Here is a 12471-nt window from a genome sequence, read left to right on the forward strand (position 1 = left end):
CTAAAATCCAAAGTCATATTTAGCCAAGACTAACCATTGTTTTGAAAGAGAGAAAGGAACATACAGCCGTTTCTGTTTCACATTTAAGTCTTTTGTGGTTGTTGAGATGGTCCCCGGAGCAGGGAGCTTGCTTCCCAGAGAACACCAATCTTAAGGGAGAACCCTATGTTTGCCATATGATTTAACTCCAGCAGTCATTTTTCTTTATATGGCAAAATCCACTTATATTTGTGTGGGTTTTTCTTTTTTTCTTTTCCTTTTTTGTTTTTTCGAGACAGGGTTTCTCTGTGTAGCTTTGCACCTTTCCTGGAACTCTGTAGACCAGACTGGCCTGGAACTCACGGAGATCCGCCTGCCTCTGCCTCCCGAGGGCTGGGATTAAAGGTGTGCGTCAGCGCCACCACCTGGCTTTGTGTTTTTGTTTGTTTGTTTTTGGTTTTTTGAATGCCTGTGTTTTCTCAGCCACTCCTGACAGAAGTTTGGTTGTTACTCCTAGCCCTGCTAGGGTTAGTTTTGTTTTGTTGTTGTTGCTTCATCTCTGGATACAGCTGAAAGTCTGATGTTTAGGTATAAGATAGGAAGAGAAGTACCATGCTTGACACTTGGAAGGAGTGTTCGGTGGTCAGCAGGCAGGGCGTGGCTTTGAACCAAGGATTCATGGCTTCAGGAGCTTCATCCCTGACCCCAAAACAAATAGGCTCCAGGCTGGCTACTCTGCTCAGCCAAGGACCCAGAGAGAGAGAGAAAGGTTTCATCTTAAAAACTGGTGGAAAGTCCTGGCAGCTCCCAGGCAGCCAGAACGGAAAAAGACGTTGGAAGGAGCTGAACCTCTTGAGGGGCTGAGGCGGCCTGTCCGTATGGGACATGTGGAAAACTTGAGACATGTAGAGCCGGGCACTTAGCAGGGAGCTGGCCATGCTTTTTGGCAAATTGCTCCGTCCTTCCCAGCCCCACCCCCACCCCTGCCCTGGGAGGAAGCCTTGGACCACCTCAAAGGCCTGGTGACTGTGACTCAGCCCCACATCTCTGCCCAGACTCAGAGGCTACGTACAGAGAGGCACACAGAACAGCAGACCTGTCCGGCCGGCATTTCCAAGCCCCGGGTCTCAGGCCGGTCCTCCCACACGGTCCTCCCAGACAGTCCTCCCACAGGGTCTCAGCCCCTTGTGCGAGGCTGTCTCAGCTGCACCCTTGGCACAGCCGCGGGAAGGTTGGATGTGTCTTCTCCCAAGGCAGCCTCTCCTGGGCTGGTCTCCTGAGCTCCACTCCGTTCTCCTGTCCACCTGTCCACCCTGACAGCCCCTCTTGGCCTTCATATCGCCCTCAGAACCAGGCACAGAGTGCTTGGATGTCTTCCCACAGGATTCACCTGAGAGTGTTGACCCAGTGCAGGGTGACTAGCAGGACCAGGAACTGTCCAAGCTTCCCCTGGGGGAAGGGTGGTCCTGGTGGGTGGTCTCCACCTTCAGAAGCTCACTGGGAAGCCCTGTCTAAGCTGGTGCCGAGCCAGAAGATAGAGGAGCCTCTGCCTGTTCACCCGGCAAGGAGGGCAAAGACATCCATCTTCCATTCATTTTCTCATTCCTCCAACACACCCTCCTGGAGCATGGATGGTGCCCAGCCCTGCGGCAGCCCTGGGGGACAGTTACTCTCGAGACAGGTGGAAGAGGCTGAGGCAGCAGAGGGAGGCCCCGATTCAGTCCTTAGTCCTCAATCCGAACAGGCTTTCAGGAAGAGGTGGCAGCTAAGAGAAGCTCCAGAAGAATGAGTCGTCTGGGCTTTGTCCAGAACCTGGCTGGGCCGAGGGCAGGGTTCCTAGGAGTCCAAGGTCATCCTTGGCTACATCGGGCACAGCAGCCTACTGGGTCTGCTAAGTCTCAGACCCTGGCAGATGTAGCTTGAGATGACGGCGGCGGCAGACAGGCGTGCTAAGGGAGACAGGACTGGGTGGGCTTACCAAGTGGTCCCAGGGCCCAGCCAGGCCCCCGCGGGGTACTGTGCATGCTGCTGACACACTATCTCTGCATGTCCCCTGTGTCCTTGCATGCCTGTGCCAGGTGGCTCCTGCATGTCCTCTGGTGTGACTGTTGTTTTCCTCCTCCCCCGGCCTGACTCAGGAGGCTGACAGCCACCATGGGCCCTCCCCTTCCCAGTTTCTCCCCGATAGGTCTCTGGAGTGGCTCCTTGCATGACTCCTCACCTGGCTGTCATTTAAAGCCTTTACGAAGGCGAGGGGTAACCCCAAGAGCCAGTGAAAGGATGCCTCAAAGGCCTCCCTCCATCTGCTAGGTTGGTCTTCAAGATGGCCACTGTCAAGATGGCGGCCACTGCAGCCATCCCTTTCTGTGGTTCTCCCCGTGGAGACTGCCCCTTGCCCATTGAAATTGCCCGGGTGGGCCAGTAAAGATGGTCCTGGAACCAGGAAGACCCTTGAGGTGCCATTTAGAGGCCACGCTTGGGTGGAAGGAGTGGCCATGGCTGGTGCCATCAGCCTCCTGGGGCTCCAGGGCTCTCTTCTTGGCCTGGCTGGTTTTCCCCTGCATATCTTCCACCTCACACCCCTGGGTCCCTGTACTCAGGTGGGGTTGGGTGCCTGATGCCCAGGCCCTGTGTGTACGTGGCTTTCTCTCCTCCTGCCCTTTCTCCAGCTCCAGCAATACCCACGTCTTCGGGAGGAGATGGAACGTATTGTGACCACTCACATCCGGGAACGAGAGGGCCGCACCAAGGAGCAGGTGAGCCACAGCGTCCATCTCCCTTCATCTTTTCAAAGTAACTTTCTGATCCTCTCCCACCATTTCCTTATGGGGTAAGAAAGTTAACAGAAAGTGGATTGTTTTAGCCATTTTTGAAGGGCACAGTTCAGCGATATCGAGTACCTTGACATCGTGGTACCACCGCTGCCAACCACAGAAGACTTTGTGTCTTGAAAAGTTGACTCTGTACTTCTCATAAACAGTTCCCTCCCAGCTCCTGACAGATACTTTTCTTTCTGTGTCTGTGAATTTATCTAGGTTCCTGTGGTAAGTGAAATCATACAGTATTTTAATCCTTTGGTGGATGGCTAGTTTCACTTAGCCTAATGCCTTCAAGGTTATTCCAAAATACTGTAGCATCTACCAGAATATTCCTTTTTAATACTTGAACAATATTCTGTGAACTATACACTACAAGTTTGTTTACCCATTGAAGTCTTTCCACCTTTAAAAAAAATGGGTGTTTTGCCTGTGTTTATGTCTATTCATCATTTTTGTGTCTGGTGCCCACGAGGTCATCCAGAAAAGGACGTTGGATTCCCTGGGAATGAAGTCACAGATAGTTGAGAGCTGCCTTGTGGGTGCTGGGAATTGAACCAGGGACCTCTGGGAGAGCAGTCAGTGCTCTTAATCATTGAGCCATCTCTCCAGCCTCTCTCTGCCATCTTTTGGCTGTTGTATATAATCCTGCTAATAAATATGGCTGTGCAAATACTTTCTCAGGTCCCTGCTTGCAGTTCTTTGGGGTCTGTACTCAGAAGTGGAAATGACTGGATCATGTGGTAATGCTGCCTACCACATTTTCGTTAGTGGTCCTGGGAACTGAATGCAGGGCCAAGCACATGCTAAGCACACACAGCTACATGGCAGGCCCCATTTGTTTAGTTCTTTGAGGAGCCACCATACTGATGCGCACTTTTACATCCCCGCCATGTTCTCCCTTTTCCCTTTCTTCTTCCCTTTCTTGTTCCTCTGTCTCTACTTCTGTCCATCCCTGTCTTCTTTTCTTCCCTTCCCACCCACCCTCCACCCCCTAGGCTGGCCGCAAACCCGTGGTTCTCCTGCCTCATCTTCTGGAGTGCTCGGATTACAGGCATGCAACACTGCACCCAGACCCCATAGCCTTCCTTTTTCTTTGTCTGTCTGTCTCCTCAGCTTTCTGGCAGTCTGTCCAGGCATCTCCCTGGAGGCCGTTCTGTCTGTTTGCTTTGTCTCTGGCTAACCTTACAGCCCTCACAGACACTGCTCCTTTTGCATCTCCATTCATGAAATATTCATTCATTCACAAATTTAGACTCCAGATGTTATCTTTGGGCCTGGAAGAGCAGAGGTATTCCAGCCCATTCTGGACCTCCTGAGGCTCAAAACAGGGTCTCACTATGTAATTGGCCTAGAACTCACTATGTAGACCAAGCTGGCCTCAAACTCATAGAGATCTCCCTGCATGTTTTTAAATCCTTATTCTGCCAGATGCCTTTATGAACAACTATAATCCCAGATTCCTTGGAGATGAGGCAGGGGGATCAAAAGTTTGAAGTCAACCTAGACAACATACAGAGACCCTGTTTCAAAACAAACAAACAAAAAAAACAAATAAAATAAAACCAGGGCTGGGGCTCAGTGAGTAAATCCTCTGCTGTGCAAGTGTGAGGACTTGAGTGTGATCGGCAGAACCCACGGACGATCAGGCGTGGTAGTGTACACTTATGATCCCAGGGCTCCTACAGCAGAATGGAAGGCAAGCCACTGAAGAGAGCTGGGTATGACGGCACACACTCTTAATCCCAGCACTTGGGAGGCAGAGGCAAGAGGCTCTCTCGGAATTTGAAGCCAGACTGGTCTACATAGCAAGTTCCAGCCTGGCTTCCATAGAGGGACTCTGTCTTGACAACTTCCCTTAAGAGAGAGGAAGGTGGAGCCCCAAATCCAGCTAGCCTGGTGTATGGTAAATAGCAAGAAAGCCTGCCTCAAACATGGTAGAGGGTGAGGAAGGCTGCTCCTGGCTGCCCTCTGACCTCCATATGCACACCATGGCACACACACGGCTCTCACACACTTGATCCACCTCCTCCACAAAATCGATTGGGCGAGTTGCTTCGAGGCATCCCCACCTTGATCCCTCCCTCCCTATCTCTCCCTCCAGCCCTTCCCCTTGTGTGCGTGCGCGTGTGCGTGTGCGTGTGTGTGTGTGTGTGTGTGTGTGTGTGTGTAGACTTCTATAGCTCAGGCTGCTTTGAATTCAGTGTGTAGCTGAACTTGAACTTGAACTTGAACTTCTGCTGCTCCCGCCTCCCTCATCCCCAGGACTCAGATTACCGGAGTAAACCACTACACCCAGTTTATGTGATGTTGGAGGTTGAAGATTCAAGCCAGGACTTCCTTCAGGCTAGGCAAGGACTCTGTCACCTGAGCCACACCCCAGCATCACCTCTGTCTCTAGGAATCATATTCTTGCTGTCCATCATGCCTTTTTCTTTTTCTTTCTTTCTTTCTTTCTTTCTTTCTTTCTTTCTTTCTTTCTTTCTTTCTTTCTTTCTTTCTTTCTTTCTTTCTTTCTTTCTTTCTTTCTCCCTCCCTCTCTCTTTCTTTTTTCCATGTCTTTTTCTTGACAATAATTGCACTAGTTAACATCTGCTGACTACCTTTGACATGCTGGACAAGCGACTCACTTCATCTTAACATGTCTTCGCCAGTCCTTTGTGGGCAGGCATGCATCCTTTGCAGAGTGTGGGCCTCAGGAAGGACAGGCTCCAGGCTCGTGGGAAGGAGCAGACCTGGGGCTGGACTCAGCAGCCGCTTTCACCAAGAGTCAAGGCTGGACATGTGGCACATGTCTGGAATCCTACCTCCCCGGAGGCAGAGGCAGGAGGATCAGGTGTTCAAAGCCATCCTCAGCTGCATAAGGAGTTTGAAGCCACACTGGGCTGCATAAGACCCTGTCTCACAATATAAAACAAAAAGAAAGACTCAAGTACAAATGCTTCACATTTCAGAATCTGCAGTGTGTGTGTTCCCCCGCCACAGCCTAGACTTTTCCTACGCTTTTGAACATTGAGTCTTTCTTTTTTTATTTTTGTTTTCTGAGACAGGGTTTCTTTGTGTAGCCTTGGCTGTCCTGGAACTCTCTCTGTAGACTGGACTGGCGTCAACTCAGGGATCCACCTGCCTCTGCCTCCCGCATGCTGGGATCAAGGGCGTGTGTCACAGCCGCCCAAGTCTTTCATTGTCAGGTCACCCTAACCTATTTTTCTTTCTAGTAGCCATTAGTTTGTCCCCAGTTTTCTCCCATTACAAATTATACCACAGCCAAGCAGGTTGGCCTGTGGTCCTCGCTACTGGGAAGACTGAGGTGTGAGGAGCATTTAAACCCAGGAGTCCAAGGCTAGCCTGGGCAGCAAACATCAACATCTTATCTCAGAGAAGAAGGAGGAGGAGAAGAGGGAGGAGGAAGGGAAGGAGAAGAAGAGGAGGAGGAGGAAATAAAATAGAACAAACAAAAGGGAGGAACTTTGCCTGGGACATTCTGAGTTTATCTGAGATATAATTCTAGAAAGGTATGTGTTCATTTTAACATTAAGCATTACCAAATTGTCCTCCACCAGGTGACACTAATTATTCTTAGTGGTTTCTCTTGCCTCACTTAGGTAACTGTTTCATCCTCACCTTAGCTGTACACGAAATTAGAATTACAGTTCTGGGCTGGAGAGATGGCTCAAAGGCGAAGAGCACTGGCTGCCCTTAGAGAGGACTGGGGTTCAGTTCCCAGCACCCACATGCAGCTCACAACCACCTGTAACTCCAGTCCAGGGGGAATCTGACGCCCTCTTCTGGCCTCTGTGGGCACTGCATGCACTTTGTGCACATAGACAAATGCAGGCAAAACTTCCATATACACAACATAAATAATAATCAATAAATATTTACAAAGTAAAAAAGGAAAAGAATTACATTTCCATCTCCCTATGCCATCCTGACCTTTTATTAATACCTATTATTTGTTAGGGTTAAGAAGGATCTTTTTTTTTGTTTTTGTTTTTGTTTTTACTTTTTTGAGACAGGGTTTCTCTGTGTAGTCCTGGCTGTCCTGGAACTTGCTCTTAGACCAGGCTGACCTTGAACTCAGAAATCCTCTTATCTCTGCCTCCTGAGCGCTGAGATTAAAGGCCTGTGCCACCAACCCTTTTCTTTTTCAGATTTTAAAGAGGTTTTATTAGCATATACTAATTATATAATAATAGGTTTCCGTTTCTCTACATTCTTTTTTTTTTTTTTTTTTTGGTTTTTCGAGACAGGGTTTCTCTTGCGTAGCTTTGCGCCTCTCCTGGAACTCACTTGGTAGCCCAGGCTGGCCTCGAACTCACAGAGATCCGCCTGCCTCTGCCTCCCGAGTGCTGGGATTAAAGGCGTGCGCCACCATCGCCCGGCATGTCCGTTTCTCTACATTCTTTATTGACTGTTAACATGTCTTCTGTGAAATGTCCATTCATGTTCTTTGACTGTTTTGACCTCTTTTCTTTTGTCTTTCAGTTATTGACTGTAGGGACTTTTTACTTATTGTGGGCACTAATCTCCTAAATGTACTGAAAATATCTCTCTGCTAGCTTGCCAGACATTCTTAAACTTTGTGGCATCTTTTCTATTTGCTCGCCGACTTGTGGACCCTTGAAGGTCATGCTTCTCATCGATATTGAGCTGGCTTATATGAATACCAACCACGAGGACTTCATAGGCTTTGCCAAGTGAGTGCTCCCCGGGCTGTGGTGTGGCCCCTTGTGTGTGTGCACATATGCATGTATATGTACACATTGTGTATGTAGATTCCATTTCTGCCAGCTTAACCCTCTAAGTCCCGTGCCCCATGAGCAGTGGAGCTGGGCCTCTTGAGAGTTTTAAGACCCCTCTCCTCTCCCTCACCAGTGCTCAGCAGAGGAGCAACCAGATGAACAAGAAAAAGACTTCAGGGAACCAGGTGAGTGGCCCCTGTGCTCCCGTCCGAGGGACGGAGGGTACCAGATGGACTTGGAGCTCTGAGGAAAGCCCCTCCCGAGAGGAAGGGTCCACGGGGGCCAGGGAGCCTGTCTGTCATCTGCCAGCCACAAGCTTTCCACTCTGCCTCAGTAATCCTCTCTCCTCTCTCCCCAATGCTTCTCGTGGTTGCTATGGTTACCTCTTTGCAGGATGAGATTCTGGTGAGTACCAGGACTGGGGTTCTGGCTGGTGCAGTGAGGGGAGGTGGAGTCTCATTGGTGATGGGGATCTGCATGTGGGCAGAGGGCACTCCGGCTTGAGCACCTTGCACACACCTGCACATGAATTCCACATCTTCTCACAGGACAGAGAAAGCCCAGCCATGCACACAGTCCCGTCCACCCATCTATAAATGTACACAAGCCAAGCACCTGCTGATTGTAGAGCTAGACTACATGGGGATGGGTGGGCCCAGTGCTAGGTGGGTGCTCTTTAAACGTCTGTGGGATGAGTGTTTGGGGGATGGATATGAGACAGGCATGTTTTTAAGAAGCTGACAGTGACCTCGAGATGATGAAAAATCATGGGTCCTCACCTGGCTTCCTGCTCCATGCTTCAGATGTCTGCAGAAATGGCACTTAAGTAGTCTTTGCTCAACCCTGTTGTACACACGAGTACTGGAATCCTCTGCAGTTCCCACATGGTTCCCAGAGGCTGTGATTGATTGGTTAAATGCTGTTTCCCATCCAGGCTTGGGTCCTGGTTATTTCCAGCCCTAGGTCCCAGCATACTGTAAGTGCTCAGAGAATGAAGGTGTAAAGGAACTGTATCTCAGGAAGGCTCAGCTCAGACAGTGCCTGCTGGTCCCTGGACAGGAGTCCAGAATCTGCTCCTACCCCTTGGGGACCGGGACCTACAGACAGGACCCCAGTAGGGCCTCTGAGAGTCCTGGGCAGGACGAGAACCTCTAGTTCAGGGACTCCAGACCTAGGAGAGCTAGGTTAGCCAGGGAGAGGGTAGAGGTGGGAGTGGCCACGAGGAGAACAAAGGCTGCAGACCAGGAGAAGAGTAGCAAGATCTGCAGCCAGATCCCGGGACAGGAATGGACTCAGTTCCAAAGGCAAGGCACTGAGAAGATCCCACCAGTAGGGTGGGAGAGGGTTGGCAGGGTACCTGACTCCTGTGGCCCTACTAATTGACCAAAGCAGTGATATCACCCTCTGCTGAGACATTGATAGACTGTGATTTGAATTCTCAGTGAGGTTCTCAGAAGCCTGAGGGGGTCAGGAAAGCCTCAAAGTAAGTTGTGCTCCAGGCCTTCCCCACCAGCCCCAGGCCTCCAGGGACCTCTCTGGATGCTCAGAGAAGCAGCCAGTGAGGTCAGGGCCAGGGAGGGAGCAGAAGCAATCCCCTTCTCCTCAGTCAGTATTACTGCCAGGACCTGGGCAATGATCCTGTCCTTGGTGGTGGTGTCCGAGGTCTGTGGTGGTGTCTGGGGATCAACTACTTGCCGCCATGAAAATGGGCTCTTGTTGGTTATTCTGAAATTTTTGTAGGAAGTTCAGGCCTGGACATGTGTGCCTCTGCCTCTTCCTGCTGCCCTGAGGTCTCTTAGAACTGTCACAGTTTAGCAGTCATTTATTTATGGCACCAAAGCATTTATCCATCACTCCCTGACTGCCCAGCACTATAGCACTATGCAAGGTGGTAAGGGTCCAGGAGAACTCATAAATTAGCTGGGAAGGTTGTATAAATGGATACTGTCCTCATCCTTCTTTCCAGAGAGAGAGAGAGAGAGAGAGAGAGAGAGAGAGAGAGAGAGAGAGAGAGAGAGAGAGAGAGAGATTAACATTGCCGTCTGTGTTATAGAAGCAAACAGAGGAGACTGATCAGAGGTCATTACTGTACTCATGACTGACATGGGAGACAGGGAGGGCTGCTCACCATGGAAATCCGAGCTGATACCAAAGGCCAGTAGGTATATGCCAGGCAAAAAAGGGAAGAGGAGCAACTGCAGAGTTAGAAACATGTCAAAGTAGATGTTCAAGTGACATGTGGAACTGCCTTGTCCAAATAGCCGACACACTCTGCTTGCATACTCTTAGCAATGGGGAACTCACTCTGTAGCAAAGCGGCCAGTCTCTGGCTCACACATCCCTGGCTCACACATCCCTGGCTCACACATCCCTGGCTCACACACCTCTGGCTCACAGACATCTAGGTCACACATCTCTGGCTCATACATCCCTAGCTCACACACCTCTGTCTCACACACCTCTGTCTCACACATTTCTGGCTCACAAATCTCTGGCTCACACATCCCTGGCTCACACACCTCTGGCTCACACACCCCTAGCTCACACCTCTCTGGCTCACACATCTCTGGCTCACACATCCCTGGCTCACACACCTCTGGCTCACACACCTCTGGCTCACACACCTCTGGCTCACACCTCTCTGGCTCACACACCTCTGGCTCACACATCCCTGACTCACATACCTCTGGCTCACACACCCCTAGCTCACACCTCTCTGCCTCACACCTCTCTGGCTCACACATCGCTAGCTCACACCTCTCTGGCTCACACCTCTCTGGCTCACACATCCCTGGCTCACACACCTCTGGCTCACACACCTCTGGCTCACACACCTCTGGCTCACACCTCTCTGGCTCACACACCTCTGGCTCACACATCCCTGACTCACACACCTCTGGCTCACACACCCCTAGCTCACACCTCTGGCTCACACACCTCTGGCTCACACATCCCTGGCTCACACATCTCTGGCTCACACATCCCTGGCTCACACACCTCTGGCTCACACATCCCTGGCTCACACACCTCTGGCTATTAGAAGGCTCTCTATCCTCAGCTGACCTTTGTTTTCCTGTCTTCCACTCTCCACTGTGGTTCAAACTAGGGCAGGTCTGGCCCCCACCCTCTCTGACCAGTCAGGCCTCAGGGAATCGAGGAGGGGGCTTTTGAATGCCTCTTCACTCATCCCATCCTCTGTGGGGAAGCCTGGCCCCTGCTCACCAACCTCCTGCCCCCTCCTCGCTCCAGGTCATTCGAAAGGGGTGGCTGACCATCAACAACATCGGCATCATGAAAGGCGGCTCCAAGGAGTACTGGTTTGTGCTGACTGCTGAGAACCTGTCCTGGTACAAGGATGATGAGGTGGGTCAAGGGCCACTGGTTGCCAGGGGTCAGGCTCGGAGCATACCATCCGCTAACCGTGGCCTAGGTCACACCCTAGAGGTCCGAGAAGACTTGTATGGGGGCAGGGTGGGGTAGAAGGGAAAGATGGCAGGCCTGGAAGCACCCTGCAGTGGGCGGGCAGGGGTGCGGGGCGCTGCTCCCTGACACAGCAGCCCAGTGGCCTTCCTGTTTCCTCACTGAGGGCGTGCCGTCTCCTCTGTGGCCCCTACAGGACCATGACACACACATGTCCAGCTGCCAGACACTCAGTTAACCCCTGCCTTCATGCACTCGCAGTCCCTGACAACCAAGGCCAACTGCTCGGGATACCTCCAGGCCAAGGGACTAGTCGGGATGATGGCCTGCAGAGCACCCCACAGAATAGCCCCCTGCCTCCTAGGGCACCCGCAGGCCTCCACACTCCCCTCCTGTTACTGGTCTCCTTTAAGAACGAGTATTTGGCTTTCACATCTGGATTCCAGAGGTGACCAGCGAGAATGGGGGGGAGCAGGCAGACAGGGGGTGTTGTGGTAATGAACTCCAGCTGGCTAAGGAGTGGGGGGAAGGGACCCTCTTCCTCCTGAGGGGGCTGCCATAAGACAGGGTGCTCTCAGTGAGGCAGTGGCATTTGAGAGTGGGGGCCTGTGATTTGGGCCACCATTTCCCCCCCCCCCATCACTGTTATCCTTCCAGCCTGCCTTGGGACGGGGCCCCACCTCCCACCTTGGGCGGGGTCCTCTGTCGTTACTGGCGGGGGCGCCAAGCCATCTGGACCTCATTACCCCAACCCTGGCCTCTCCTCCAGCCCAGGGGCCCCTGGAAGGGATGGGGTATGAGGTGGTGTGGGGCTGGGAGGTGGCTTCCTACCCTGTCATCCTGGCAATCCCCCTAGACAGCCTCCTCCGTGGGTCTCATGTTCCCATATCTAAGATCCTTTATACAGAGTTAGGGGATGGCGGCCCCATAGCTGGCTACCCGGCTGAGCCAAACTGAAAGGGGCTAATATATACCCAGGGCGGGTCTTTTTTTTATTTTTATTTTTTTGAGTTTTTTGTATAGATTTGAGTTTAGTTATATGTGGAAACTTGATGAGTAGTGTATGTGGTAAGGTGGGGCCTGTGTGTGTGTGTGTGTATGTGTGTGTGTGTGTGAGAGAGAGAGAGAGAGAGAGAGAGATGGATGTTGTGGGGGGGTGTTGTGAGTGTGTTGTGGGTATAAACACCTAGGTGTGAATTTATGTGCTTGCATGTGACTTCATTGTCTGTGCCTGTGTGGCGGTGTGGGGGTGGGGGTGGGGTGGCTGGAGGAGGGCGTGTGAATGAGGGATATTTGAGAGTATGTGTATGTGTTTGGAAAGTGAGGATGGGGGAAGGGAACTTCCCATTGTGAGGCTGTGTGTCTGAGTGTGAGTGCATGCACTTGAGTGTGAATTTGTGCTTGTATGTGTGTCTGGTGGGCATGTGTGCTTTGAAGCTGGAGTGCACAGATGCATGCCTCAGAGCTCTGGTAGTGTGAGCGCTGAAGTGCATTGTTGGGATGTGAATGCA

The 12471-nt window shown here is 51.5% G+C and overlaps 1 protein-coding gene across 7 annotated transcripts in view; it reads left to right on the forward strand.

Annotated features, from left to right (window-relative positions):
- Dnm1 (dynamin 1) overlaps window positions 1–12471 on the forward strand; it is a 46171-nt gene that overhangs the window by 23500 nt on the left and 10200 nt on the right. For 5 of the 7 annotated variants that reach the window (XM_006983464.4, XM_006983465.4, XM_006983462.4 and 2 more), the window contains exons 11-15: window positions 2649–2735; window positions 7425–7495; window positions 7674–7725; window positions 7934–7945; window positions 10790–10903. In XM_006983464.4, coding sequence (XP_006983526.1) covers window positions 2649–2735; window positions 7425–7495; window positions 7674–7725; window positions 7934–7945; window positions 10790–10903 — 336 coding nt within the window. The remainder of the gene's footprint in view (window positions 1–2648; window positions 2736–7424; window positions 7496–7673; window positions 7726–7933; window positions 7946–10789; window positions 10904–12471) is intronic. The other 2 variants (XM_042274901.2, XM_042274896.2) reach the window with 1 other exon arrangement.

Source organism: Peromyscus maniculatus, chromosome 4 (genome assembly GCF_049852395.1).
Source record: "Peromyscus maniculatus bairdii isolate BWxNUB_F1_BW_parent chromosome 4, HU_Pman_BW_mat_3.1, whole genome shotgun sequence".
Lineage (NCBI taxonomy): Eukaryota > Metazoa > Chordata > Mammalia > Rodentia > Cricetidae > Peromyscus > Peromyscus maniculatus.